Source organism: Ambystoma mexicanum, chromosome 6p, assembly GCF_040938575.1.
Source record: "Ambystoma mexicanum isolate Mex_15411 chromosome 6p, UKY_AmexF1_1, whole genome shotgun sequence".
NCBI lineage: Eukaryota > Metazoa > Chordata > Amphibia > Caudata > Ambystomatidae > Ambystoma > Ambystoma mexicanum.
The window spans coordinates 636,412,457-636,427,430 of record NC_090935.1 but is presented as its reverse complement, the minus strand read 5'-3'; the positions used below and the strand labels follow the sequence as shown (position 1 = coordinate 636,427,430).

Genomic DNA, 14,974 nt, shown 5'->3' with positions numbered 1-14,974 from the left:
CCAAATGAGTATTATAGAGTGTTCAAATGTTTGTGATGTTTTCACCTAAAGTCGGCAACACACGAGGAAGATACCTTTGTGAATATGTGCAAGGCCATTCCCCCTTCCACCCTGCGAAGACTGCCAAACAAGAGAGCAGAGGCCCGCGCCGCGCTGCTCCACCTCCCCCAACCAGGCTGGAGCCGCTTCAAAGATTTGTAGTCCCCTCTGCAGCACCCAAGGCCACAGCCCGCCACCTGCATTATTTACAGCACAGCAGTAAACCTCTGCCTGAATACACAAATCCAAAGGCGCCCCCTCTTAAACCCCACAACCCACCGGATCACCTTAGATTTATGGCCCTGTGCAATTAGGACACCCAATACTGTGGCAACATACAGCAGCCCATTCATAACGACTTCTAATAAGACAGAAAGGCGTGTACCGCCCGTCCCATGCCCTCGACCTATGGTACCAGTCAACAGGACACTGGTAAGCACGCACTGATGAATGACCATCAAACCCCTCACAAGGTACATTCCTCCTGTGTTGCATTAACCTGTAGAATAACCTATTGAAAGATTTACTAAAGAAGATAATATTGCAATAACTGAATGACTGCGGTGTGCATGGCCTAGGGCAGAGAAGTCAGGAAAAGACATTCATCTCTAACACTGGCCACAATGGCACAACAACACCGCCCGGATGAACTCAGCCGACCCGCCAGGCCCAGCCCATCCCAAGAGGCTGACCAGTGACGTCCTCCAGCCAAGGCCAACCACATTGCAGCAGCGCCTATAGCTAGTCATCACCACCCAATCCCATTGAACTTGTGCCCCTTATAGTATGTAGGTTCTGATGACGTGTTTTGTAAATATATACTCCTGTCTTTGCTATTGTCAGACAGAGCGCTCTCGGAGTTTGCAGAGTTCTTTGCATGCCCTATTCTGATTGATAAACTCCCATTTACGCTCACCCGCACTCTGTCTTGGCTTTATTCCCATCCTGGGAGAGTCCTTCATTGTCTCTCATTGCGGGGAGGATCGTGCTGGTTGGGGACGCTTGTTAGCTAGTTATTACATGTTTAACATTACTCAAAACTCAGATAAGGTAGCATTCATTATTTTACCATCCAAAATTACAAGATTATAAATATTGTACTTCTATGGTGCGTGGTGCAGCCATTGCCTATGTTTATGTATGATTAGGTTCCTATATTAACAACAACACTCCAATACAATGTTGTTTAGATGAGTGCATTCTTTAATAGATTAAGTAGTTCATGATGTCTCCCGATTACCAACATTATAAACACAACCGCTTGTAGGGACTTTTCATCAAAATTAATTTTACATGGGATGTCATCATTGATGTCATCAATGCCATTTGTGATGTCGTCTTCGCTGTCCTTGGTGTTACTCTTTGCAGTGCACGGTCGTGGCGCAAGTTATGGTTACTTAGCTTACCCTAACTGGCGAATTTCTGGGGGTTTTCGGTTTTACTTGTAACCATAACGTTCCTTTAACAACGTTTTTTCATTGAATTTCATAGGGTTTCATTAGTGCAACTTAACATTAACGTCCCCTTAACAAGGATTGTCCACTATATATACACACACATACTCTGAAACGGTGGTTAACTACACTTTGCACTAAATGGCATTTCAATAAAGTAAAACAACAAAACTAGCAAGTAAAGTAAACAAATGAACACATTCAAACGTAAACAATATACCCTGCCTTACAAATATGAGGCAATCACCTAATTCTTGGCAGTCCTTCCATATCAGGTAAGTAAGCCTAGTGCCCTAACAGAGTCAAACTTCATGGTAAGATCCTGAGAGGGGGTTAAGAAGTGTCACACTTTTACCTGCACAAGGTTTGGTTAATCCATCAGGTTGGTAGAAAGATGCATTTCAAAAGCATGTTTGGATTTAACAGCTCAGTAACAATTTTACACTCTCAGTGCCTCGACACTATGGTTTCCCCTGGGTGGGACCTAGGTTAGAACTCCACTGATCATAGACAGGGAAGGGAGTGTTAGGGCATGGCATTTTCCTCCTACAGTGCCTGTGTCCGATTAAGGGGACATAAAGAGGTCATTTGCACCCCTTGTTTTCTGAGTTGCCACACCTGGGGTACTCAACGTTTTGCAGTGTCTAAGGGTGTCGTTGGGATTGGGTCTGATCTCTGGTTCTGGGCCAGCTGCTATAGACTCAGTGCTGGACAGGCCGGACACCGAAGGACAGCAGCCAGAGCTGTGAAGAGACCTCCAAGATACAGAAGAAGCAGGGCAGCAGTGAAAAAAAACCTGTCAGTGTCAGCAGGTGGGAATCATGACAGCACTACTGATTTGGCTCCAAAAAGGCCTCTCTTCATCAAGGAGAGCAGCAATAGTAGGAGAAATGATCTTAGGCCAACGGTTGATGATGCCACCAGTCGACGACATGCAGAGTCACAAACTCTAGCTTGAGATGGCAAACGGTGAGCAGAGAGGCCTTCACAGAGAATGGCCAGCTCTTACAAGGGTCCGGAACACATCTGGCATCCCCTTGTGGTGGGCTTCTGAGGCAGGGCTCCAGACTGGTTGATCCCACCCATGCAAGAGTTGAAGCACCAACGAGAGTCTTCTGTGATCACAGCAAGGGGAGTAGGGTTTTACTGGGAAATGGCTTTTGAAATGCTGCTTGTCCATAGTGGCCATCTTATGCGTCTTCAGCAGATGCTCCTCTTCTTTGGGGTCTTGGCTGCAGTGAATGATCTGAAGAACGAATACCGGACTCCCCCTTTCATCCAAAATTCAGGCTGGGATGCCCAAGCCCCCCAATGGCAAGGACCTGCACCATTCAAACAAGGGCTGTCAATTCATGGGCAGCTTCAAACCCCACATCTGCTAATCAACAGGCATGCTCTGGCATGGATTTTGATTGGGACCAGTCATTTCCATCCCTCGCTTTTACTAGGTTAGATACAGAAAGCACTTTCGCTGGCAATCCAAGTGTAATACTATGAAAGTGCATGCTCTGTATGGCTTTTTCAGACACAAGAGGGCCAACGGCCTGGGCTTAAACTACATGGCATGGTTCATTTTGAGTATATATACTCGAAAAGGCATTCTGCTGTGAAAAACAAAGGGGCATGGGGGCAAAACAAAAAAAAAGCAGAACTTGGTTTACTGCCACCAGCATGACATAAGCACATCAAAAAGGCATAAAGGATGCTGCAGGACACAAAAGAAAAAAAAAGATAAAAAGTATCTCTGTAGCACTTCACTGCACGGTGATGCGTGCCACATAAAAGGAACACAGGAACCCAGGAAAGGCTCTGCACTAGTAACCTTATGGGCTGACCAGTGCCCCCAAAATGAATAAGTAGGGAAAAGGTTAAGTGGTGCTAACAAGGCTTACTTGCCCCCAAGGTTAGGCATCAATGCATAGCAAATACATAAGGGTTCAATTGATGTCAATGGAAAGAAAGTTGCAAAAGGAAATATCTTTCCTAACAAAAATCATTACAAAAACTGACAATACAAAAATATATTTTAAACAGAGACCCTTAAGTGACATCTCAGTACGTCATAGGACAGAGTTCATGTAACAGATTCATTGATATCTACTATTCGGGACACGGGGGCAGATCAGCATCACAATGGCAGCCATGTAAGGGTCAGGCAAAATGTCCAAGCTCACATATGTTCCAATGGAAGAGGAATATTGTCTGCAGTATATTTTTCTTCCCACTCCCATCGCGCATTTGTTGGTGCTAATGCAACCAATGTATGTCTTGCTCTACCATGCCTGCTGCTCATCTCTATTTGATATCCCTTTAACGAATTGTATTGACTTAGATTTCACGTATTGCTAGTTTCTGCCTTACAGATTAGAAAACAAGGCAGCTTCTAATGTAACAGAAGTCTACTATGTAGTCATTGCATTGTGCTTTCCTGATGTTGCATCAGGTTATTGCCTTTTATAAGGACATTTTGGAAAGACGTTGATACTCTAAATCCAGAACAATAACAGTTCAAGGACAAATATGTAAGTGACAAATGGCAGTGGAATGTACGCGAGCCCGTGGCGAAGGTCCATTCCATACATTTCTATTGGTACTCTGGTCGTTTTTAGTTTGTTCTTGAAACTGCTGATTTATTTTGAAAGTTAAAATATCTCAGAGATATATATCACGGTTGAGCACAATGAAGTCTAGCTTTCGTATGTGCATCTATTCATCAGAAATCATATAATGGAGCTTTCATTTCATGCAGCCTGTTATATTTGGCTCCATAGGGGCACACACTACCTCTGCATATCTGTAATTTTATTGTTTTATTGATATTTAAAGCGTATTGACATTTCCAATTGCTTTTGCCATATTGACAATTCAATGCACTTGCTATGGCACATGGTGGCAGTGCAATGCATGTCGGTGGTTTCATGACCTAATACCCCTTCTTCACATGTATAATATTGGTATGTAAGCAATGTTGAGTAAATGAGCATCATATTAGCCTTGTTCCAGTTTATTTCAATTGAGTTTTGCTGGCCATTTACCCAATGCGTGTCTTGCAGATGGCACAGAGGAGCACAGCGATCTTGGCAAAGCACTCTGCCTGGTTAAGAACATGATTGCTGCAGTGGATTTAAGAGTCAATGAATTTGAGAAAGAGCAAAAATTGGTGGAGATCTTCAACAGGATAGAGAATAAGACTTGCACCAAACTCAAAAATGGCAATACATTCCGGAAGCAGGACTTGACCAGCAAAGAACGAACACTGTTACACGAGGGCATAGTCTTTTGGAAAACTGCCACAGGACGACTGAAAGGTACAATATTGTAGAGAAAAATCTACATTTTAATTATAACCATTGTATATTACATTGAGAATAATCGTTGTTTACTTCCATAATGCCATGATTTACTTGACTGCCTTTTTTTTGCTTTGGACAAGTGAAACATTTACAGTATTCAATTAGTCTGGTCTATGGAATGGGTCACTTAAGCCGTGCCTGGCAGGAATTCAAAAGAGCACACAGCCTCTTGCCCCGTAGCTCTTGCTCCAGGAAGTAAACAAAGTAATTTCTTGTAGGGCAAGATCCATGTTCTGTGCAGCAGCTTTTTGTTCTTCAGCGCTGTGGCTTGCAACACTATTTAGAATGCACCCTCAACATCCTCCAATAATGCATTCATTTGCCACTCTAAAATATGACCACGCTCAGCATATGTGCTGTTCCACCCAGGAAAGGTAGCCTTCTCCTCACCTCTAGCAGGGGTTCTCTTCCACACACATGGGAGCACACACACACTATGCCAACTATGCATCCGCTCCTTGCTGCTCCAGAGAACTGGCTTCCTGTCAGTTCCACCCAATAGCCTTGAAATACCAAATTGTAAACCCTCAGTTTATGCTCAAATCTGACCTGGGGGGTCCCAAGCCAGCTTAAGCCTATCCTAAAACGACATACCTGGTTTCTTTATGATACAGCCTCTGCTGTCTACTGGCCTTGACATGGACTTCCACCACACTCAGGTATGTGGGAAAGCAAAGACGAAGGCAGGTGATGTGGCGTGCATAGGATAGTCATTCTCTCTTTATAATGCCACGATAAGTGTTTATGCATGCCACGGTATAGTGCACTGCCTGGACATTCAATGGCACAGGATGAGAAAACATCCCATGGTGCACACTCTGTCATTTACAGAAGGGCTCTGACATATTTTTCATGGCATAGCATCTTTATAGTTCTTAAACCATGAGAGAATTTAAGCACTATCTTCTATTATTTAGTACAGTCTTTATGTCCTGTTGTTCTGATTTCCCAAGCAATGATTTCTGTGGCTGTTATAGCGACTTTTACTGTTCAACCTGTTTCCGAAATGTTGCTCATTTATCAGTACATGCTATACCCCTTAACAACACTGAACAAATAAACATATGCAGTACGATGTCATAAACATGTGTAATATCTAACAGTCAATGCACACTTCGCCACAATAAGGTATCCTTTCTCTTGGCGAACAGCATCCAAACCATTTCGATCCTATTTTCCCTCTTCGTCACCTTATGCACTCTCTTCACACTGTGGTGGGAGGTGCAAGCCAGCTGCCTACTAAAGGATTTTAGCCATAAACAAGGTGCTGCATTATCCTCAGTCTTGCAGAGTAGACACTCAGTGCTATCCTCCGAGTGTCACCTGCGCAGTGCGGAGCTTTAAGCCTGCATATGCTTGTAGTGTAGAGAATTGAACCCCTGACTTTAAAAAAAGGAAGCAGTCCTGTGGGGTGAGGTTGAACCTCATCTTAAATACTTTTTTTAGGTGAACTGATATGACCTCAAATGTCCTCCATAGTGTCGCAACTTAAAACAAAATAATACCAATATGAACAGTTGTACAGAAAAAATGTATTTCATATCTTGGTTAGGTTTTAGCCATAAATTATAACTAGCATAGAAAGATATCTTTGAACTACAAATGCACTTGAAATAATAATAAATACATCATTTAAAAGAAACCTTGTGAGGGAGCCATTTTACATCAAATTTAAGGTGTAAGAGACTTGGTTGCTCCTCTGGTAGTAGCATGTTCTGATGTTGTTCTTGTTCCCTTCCCCCACAGCAACCGTCAAAGTTTCTGGAAGAGTTTGGGGGAGTTAAGTAAGCCAGATCCCCTAGACTACAACCCTCTCCCCGGCATGTCTTTTTAGGTTCTCTTTACCTATTGTATATGCATTCACTTGAATGGATGTACAGGCAGGTCAAAAGCCCTTGAAAAACGAGAAGACAGCTAGTGGAGAAAAGGTACATAATGCCTCGCAGGGCTGTATCAGCCATGTATCGGGTTATTTCTGTGGATAATCGGTGGCAAGATATCTCATTGAAATGCCTGTTTCATCTAAATAAAAAAATCAACATGTCCAAATGTCGCTCTCAAAAACAATCCTGTGAAAAAGGACCCCCTAATAACGTGAATTATCTTAAGAAATTGCCATTATGCAGTCAACGGTAATCTTATTTACTCAAGTAGCCCAGTTGTCCTATACTCCAAAGCAGAAATAAGCTGACCAGTTACTGTGCAGTCTTTCAACTAACTACTGGTTGTGCTGAAACCTAAAGCCCACTAGTAGGTGCTTTCAAAATATCTTCAATTCTCATGAAGAAGTGTGTGCAGGCACTAACATTGATTGCTCTAGGTTAAGAAACACAACCTGAAAACAACACAGACATTTACTAATGTTCACCATTTAGTTATACATGCATAGATCAGAGTCATGGCTGGTGGAAGTTAACAAAAAGCGCACACAGAAATCATTGCTAAATCATTCTCTCTCAAGCAAATCACTTGAGTAAATGTTTTCTTTTCTGTTAGAAGGTTATTGGAACCTTTGTATGAATACAACCACAGCCCCAATTTACTGAGCATTTTCAAAATTACAGCTGTAGATTGTAATTCCAAAAATATCTTGTTTGGTGATTGTCAAAGTTTACCCAAGTGGTTCATGCACGTGTAAGACATTCTGACTAATGGCTTTGACCCTGTTCTTTTTTCATCAGCACTTGTGCAGTTTGCACCAAAACTGTGCACATATATACAATTCCTGAAGTGATCCAAGTCCTTTAGACACTTATTGACCCTTAGTCATATAAAGGTTTGCTCTAGCAAGGAAAGCCTGGTCTCTTAAAGGGGCTTCCCAAAAGATGCTTCTTTTGTATGATACGTACCTATTTGATATGTGTAAGGACTCCATACCTTATTTCTCTCTTCAGACCATGCAGGTTTTTGTGATTTTGTAGTTGGACAAAACAAAATCAGCTGTTTGCCGTATGATTATCAAGAACATGTCTTCAAATGTGACATGTCAAACCACTTAACTTTCTGAAATGTGGTACCAAAACGAAATTTTATTCACTGGATATATTGCTATAACATTAATAGCCACAAAACCCTTAACATCCCTGGAGCCTGCTCTTACAATAATAGACAGTCTAAGATTTACCCAGAACAATCAGAATTGCATCCTTCCACATTGATGTTGTACAATAAGTTGCATCCTGGCTAGCGTGGCTTTTCTTACTGAGGAAGACCCACTTCACAATACAAAAGTCCTAAAGAAATTGCTATAACAACATTTTCACAAAAGTATGCAAATTGGCTCGTCCAAGAAGTCCTGTAATCTTTTAATGAAAAACCATGTATCCCCCTTCACAACCACTAGGTCTTTCACACCAGTTCGCCCACAGCCCTTATCTTTCAACCATTCTAATGCACACCCATCTCTCTTGCACACCCTCGCTCCCTCTATAACGCCCTTGCTATACCACTCACTCTCCCTCACACCCGCTTTCTCTTTCTTGCACCGTCTACCTTCTTAAATCATTAGCTCGTAACTTACCCATGCTGGACTTATTTTTATATTTTTCAAAACCCACATACATACTTGTGATGCTGGAAATGCATTGGAGGGACAGGGCCTCCGTATCCTTGTCCTTTACTGCTTTTTATCGTGTATTCTGTCGTGTTTTCCGCGCAGGAGTCCATTTGGGACTCCTGGCGGTGCAGCTCTCTCTCTTTTGGTTTGGTAAACGGACCCGTGGGATACCCTTATGGCACCCATGGGTGGGGGTGCAACCCTGTGCCCCTAGTGTATGTTTTTGGGCACCTGTGGGTGGCCGCAGAGCAGGGTATGGGCTGGTGGCAGCTCCATGCTGAATTTGACAGGTGCGCAGAGTATCCTCCATTTTGGGATACCCCGGCCCTGCCATTGGGATCAGTTGATTCCGGATAGAAAACAAAATGGCCCCTGTGGCCTCTTGCTTTCTATTACCCATTACCTTGTTTTCCCAAAGTCCTGGGAAGCCCTGACTCTGTCCCTTCCCCCTGACTGGCTGTTGGATGGAAGTTCCATATATGGTGTTGTTGTGAAGGCCCGGCCAGACTAGCTGGAGCCTTCCCGGTGATGTATATTGTGGGTACCTCCTGTGGGTGGGACCTGGGTGAATAGAGTGTGTGACGAAAATGCATTCTGTGTTGTGGATTTCTAGTATCTGGTGGTTGACACAATGACTGAGACAGCCCTGCCCGAAACCGGTATGAATGCAGTTTGGAGTGTTGAATGGCTCTGTACTTGTCCCAATACACATAACTTGTTGTGAGTGTCTGGAGAGAAGTGAATGGCCTGAATACCTCGTGTGCCTGATTGGCTGCCTGCCTGCATGAATGCCCTTAGTCGTGATTGGATGCCTGTGTGTGACCCAGCTGAGAGAATGGGAGATCAACAGTATATCTGGGGACCTCTCACTGCTAGGAATCATGTTCAGAAGCTGAAGTCCACTACGACGAGTAACTGGAGTAACTGAAGCTTGACCTTGAAGCCCTGCTGGACGAGAAGAAGTGCTGTTGCTCTCCTTCACAATCTGAAAGCTGCTGTGCCTCCAAGGACTGACCCAGAGAGGACCTGGTAAGGCGCCCTCTTCCCGAGCTACGAGAGACCATCGTGCACCGCTGATCTTTGCCAAAGCTCCCTGGTAGACAGACCTTCGTCAGGCTGCCGACCCGAGATGGGGAATGCTGCGGAATCTCAAAGAGAAGCACCTAGACTGTTGTCCACCACTGTCGACGACCGCCGTCGCCCACCGGAGCCACCGTGCTCCCGTTTGCCTAAGAACTTCCTTTGATCATCGGACGCTCTCGTCTGCATCGTCGCCCGCTTTATCCCGCTGGAGAAGGCCCGACCGTCGACACGCCGAGGAGCATTCGCCGGTGGGTTTCCGGCCACCTAAGGACCACAGAGACGCCGACGACTCGACGCCCTTGCTGGGCCACAGTTCATCATCTCTTTGCGGTCCAGAACTATCGTCACCGAGGTGCCCCGCACGCCTCTTCCTTGCAGGTCGCCAACGCTCTGTCGTCGACGAGCACCGCTAGGAATGAAGCTGCCACTTCACTGCCATAGTTCCACCTGTCCACCGTCGGACGTTCGACGACCCGTGACTCCTGCTTTAAAGGGAGGGCACTCAAGAAGGGCCGTCGATTCCGCGACACCGAACGCCGAGTTCCTCGACGCCTCTCGACGATCTGTGGCTCCTGCTTTAAAGGGAGTGACTCAAGAAGGATCGGTTGACGCATCTTCGGAGAACTCTACTCCACCAGGTACATTGGGGGGGTAAAACCTTAGTAGGAGGAAATAAGACTATTGAACAATATATGGACTGGGCTTGTGCTATATATCTTTATTTTACAGGTTGCCCAGGTGGGGGGGTCTCCACACAGAACTGTGCCTAGCGGTAGGAGTCAGCATTCTGCCTATTGTTTCAACCATTTTACGTTCCTTCCTATCTCTATTGCTGGTTTCCTCGTTATTGATCTGTGTGACATTTTAACCGTACAGTTGATGCACTTTAATGAGATTTGATAACATTGGTGGTACCACTTTAGAATTGTATATATTTATCATTATTGACTTCTGAGTACAAAGTGCGTTATTGTGATTGTGTACATAACTTTGAATATTAATTATATAAAGACTGTGTTTTCAGTAATACAGTGTGTGGACATTCCTTTGTGGGGGTTCGGGGACTACACTGTATTTAAGAACCAGCCTGCATCACCTCATGAGAAGCTAGGCCTTGATTGCTCGTCCATTGCTACCTTATAGAGAATCTTGGCTGGGGTCTTCTGTGCCTCTCCTCTACCATATAGAGAGCAGAAGTACAGACACCCCTTACCAGTCTTTACACTGGTGGCAGCGTTGACATGCTTATGGTTTTAAGAATCAGTGTATAACCGTGCCACTTACAAAATATCTGCACTTTATTAAATTAAGGTTTGGTTGTGTACAAAATAACTGCATTACAAGCAATGGAGTCTATTGCAAATGGTAAATTGATTCGGATGAGCTTAGAGGCTCTCCAGAGTGCTTGTGAAGCCAGGGAGTTAGACTTTGTGGAAAAGTCTAGGGCGGAGCTGATAGCTGCCCTGGTGGACTACCAGACCGATGGTGAAACTCTTGATGAGGGAGGGAATGCAACCAATGAGGACTCTGCCCCTGGGGTTTCTACTGAATCTGTTTCTAGGAATGCCACCATTCCTGCTGCCTCTATTCCGAACCCCAGCAATTCCTTGGAACTTGAGTTATTAAGGATGAAATTGGCCTTTGAATATCGCAAGTTGGAAATAGATGTTGAGCTTAAGAAGGAGGAGCTGGCTCAACAAGTTGAACTCAGAATAGGGATCTTGAACTCAAAGACAAGGACACTGAATGTCAGAGAATCCAGCTAGAGAAAGCTAGATTGGAGACTTCAGCGAAACCCAGTGAGTGTGTCAGGTCCCCAGCAACTAAATTTATGAAAGCTTTGGTTGGTGTGTTTGTGGAGGGTTCTGATATCCTCCAATGGATTGAAGCGTTTGAAATGGCTTGTGCAATTCATGATGTTGACAAAAGAGATTGGGCTAAGTGTTTGCTAAGCAGAGTACCTCAGACTGGGTATGACTGTATTCTGAAGCTGAGTGTGGAAGAAAGGGGTCAGTATGAGTGTATGAAATCTGGTTTGATTGCCAAGTTTGTCAAGACACCTACCCAATACCGTAAAAGGTTCAGGGATTTTAAGAAAAGAGAGAATGTGTCTTGGGTTGACTTGGTGAGTGCTGCGCACATGATGGGGTGGATTGATGGTTACAAGGTGAAAACTTTTGTTGAATTGTCCCACCTGTTGTTTTTTGAGCATTTTTCTGAAGCCTGTTCACCGGAGCTGCGTCAGTATGTTGCTGACCAGAACATTTTGGACCCCTTTAAGATGGCTAGGCTGGCTGACAATTGGGTCTCCCACCGCATGTCCCCTAAGGACTCCAGTGGGAAGGACAGGGACAAAGAAAAGGGGGCCTCTCAGAAAGCTGAGGAGTCCCAAAAGCAGATACAGTCGAGTAAACCTAAACCCTCCTCTCCGAAGACCGAAAAACCTAGTGGGGATAAGTCATGTGTGGGTGGGAATAAGAGTAGTGGTCCACCTGCTGCAAAGCAGGCTCTCGGTGGTTCCAGTACCGTACCCCACACTCCCGGCACTTGTTGGGACTGTGGGGCTCTGGATCACAAGAGGGGTGACTCCAAGTGTAAAGGTACGGCACTTGGGGTACAGACTGTCAGCCTGACCTACCCTTACCCCATTTCTGAGGTGGAGGCCACTGTCCTCCCCTCCTCTACAGGAATCACATTTGGTGCTCCTGTAGCGATTTCCTTAGTGTCCCTTGGGGCCTGGGACCAGTACGCAGAAGTACTGGCTACTATCCCACAGAACACCCATAGGTTTTTGAGAAGTGTCCTCCTGAATGGCCAGCCTTCTACTGGTTTGAGAGACACTGGGGCAAGCATGACAGTGGTGGACAGGACCCTGCTCAAGCCAGAGGACTATGTAGGTGCACCTCTGAGAACCGCCATGTTAGCTGGTGGGCCTCCCAAATTATCACCTGTAACCCGAGTCACACTCGTAATTGGAGACAAGACAGCAAAGCTTCCTGTCCTGGTTCAGGACAATGTCCCTGCTAACATTCTGTTAGGTAACGATCTAGTAGAGTTGGGATTGATCGCGGATGGTCTTCCCATGACTGCTGCTGCGGTCACTAGTTCACAGGTGACACCGGGTCTGGCTGTGAGTCAAAGCCAGAGAAACCATCAACAACTGCCTGACCACAAATATTCCAGTCAAGACTCCCCCCATAGAACATAACATCGAGATAGAAGTTCCTAAATTTCATTTTCGATCCATCACAGTCGACACAATGAAGAAAACACTATCCACCATGAGGTGTACCTCATGTTCAGAAAACGTTCTTCCCCCTAAGTTCATTCTTGAAAATCCCGATATCTTTAGTCCCTTTCTCACTAGAATGGTAAATGCCTCATTCAGAGACCATACTGTCCCAAACTCCATCAAAACAGTTACGGTCACTCCCTTACCAAAAAAACCAGACCTTAACCAACAGGACCCTGCCAACCTCAGGCCCATCACAAATTGTAATTTTCTGCTGAAAATTATGGATAAAATAGCCACTGACCAACTTCAAAACTACATTGATGAAAACAACCTACTCCATCCACAACAATCTGGGTTTAGATCTAGCCACAGCACTGAGTCAGCACTATTGGATCTCCAAACTGAAATGCTTTCCATCCTGGACAGAGGCAAGGCGGGGCTGCTGATACTATTGGACCTTTCGGCGGCATTTGACCTGCTAGATCATGCCAAACTCCGCGAGGCCCTTGACAAATCAGGCAATTGCTCAACGGGAGCCATTGAATGGATCGCCTCTTTCCTACAAAACAGACAATCTAAGATTGTCTGGGGAGACAAAGCATCTAGCGCTAAGCTAGTCGACTGCGGAGTCCCTCAGGGAGCCAGTTTCTCCCCATTACTTTTTAACCTATATATGCGATGCCTCTGCACCATGTTATCCCAGATGGGCATATTCTTCACCAACTTCGCCGACGATACCCAACTGGTATTCGAACTCAGTGGAAACCACCAAATAGACAATGACAGACTTATCATCCTCTACAACACCATCGAACACTGGATGAAAGAAAACTGGATGTGTCTAAACGGCTCAAAGACCGAGCTCATGATCTTCGGATCCACACAAGCCAGAAAGAAATTGAGCCCTGCCTTTAACTCATTCACCATCAAAAACATCCAGATCCCAGTATCAGCAAAAGTAAAGACACTAGGCGTGTATCTTCAAGCCTCTCTTGGAGCTGAAGCACACACAAGCTACCTCAAAAAAAATTGCCAGTACCATCAAATTCTCCTTAAAAAGATCAGGCCACTACTAGACCAAAAGAATAGCATCATCATTGCTAGGGCCACTATACTATCTAGATTAGACTACGGAAACTCCCTACTCTTAGGAGCAAATAGCAAGTGCCTGAAAAGATGCCAAATCATTCAAAACAACGCCATTAGAACGATCACTGGAACAACATGGAGAGAACACATCTCTGGAGAAAGGAAAGCCCTCCACTGGCTGGCTATGGAGGAGAGAATCTCTTTCAAGTCTCTCACCATGGTACACCGTTGTCTCTACGGCACAGCCCCGGCTTACCTCAAGAAACATTTCAAATGGTATAAACCATCCCGGAGCCTCAGATCATCAAACACAGGCAAACTACAAACCATTACCATTAAAAAACAACAGGGCCTTGGTAAGGCTTTCCCGACTATAGCCATCGGGAAATGGAACGACCTACCCACCCTACTTAAACTAGAACCCAACTATCTCACCTTCAGGAAAAAACTGAAAACTTTTCTTTTTAAGTAGAACCCAGAAACACCTAGCACCACTTTAAGTTAATTCAGACCTCTTCCGTCTAGTCCCGTCATCACTATTTGTTGTCTTTGTCTATTTGTTAGCGTTCTGATGCCTGCGGGCTTTAGCGCTATATAAACAAATAAATAAATAAAATAAGTACCCGAACGGAAGGCGCGGCCTAAGGAAAGACGAAGGAAGAGCAAGAAGGCCACCTCTGTGGAGGGAGCTCCTTCTCTTCCTGCTGTTCCAACAGCACCCATTGGGATCCATGCTCCGGACGGGCTGGGTCCAGTGGTAAACCCTGTCTCAACTCCTGTGGGAGAAGAGCCAGAAGACTCTCCTGTGGGAGAGGTTCTCAACCCAGAGGATCATCCCGACCTTCAATGCTTGTTAGCTGACGGGGGACCCTCCCGGGCAGACTTCTGTAAAGGACAGAGAGAGTGTCACTCTCTCGAGGGTCTGAGGAAACAGGCCCTGTCCCAGGCGGTTTATAGTGATAATACCGAATACAAAAATCTCGAAAGCAAAAATCTCGAAAAAAAGGCCGAAAAAAAAAATATCGAAGTTTTTTTTTCGAAATGGGGGGTTTCCCCCCAACTCCCCTTTTTTCTATTTTTTTTTTATTTTAACCCTTTTTTTTTACTTACCTGACCCCAAAAACACATATAAATAAATAAATAAATAATTCGATATTTTTTTTTT

General features: G+C 44.8%; 1 protein-coding gene across 6 annotated transcripts in view; it reads left to right on the top strand.

Annotated features, from left to right (window-relative positions):
• ARHGEF28 (Rho guanine nucleotide exchange factor 28) overlaps positions 1-14,974 on the top strand; it is a 1,591,074-nt gene that overhangs the window by 1,400,201 nt on the left and 175,899 nt on the right. For all 6 annotated transcript variants that reach the window (XM_069627491.1, XM_069627492.1, XM_069627490.1 and 3 more), the window contains one exon: positions 4,547-4,801. In XM_069627491.1, the coding sequence (XP_069483592.1) occupies positions 4,547-4,801 (255 nt within the window). The remainder of the gene's footprint in view (positions 1-4,546; positions 4,802-14,974) is intronic.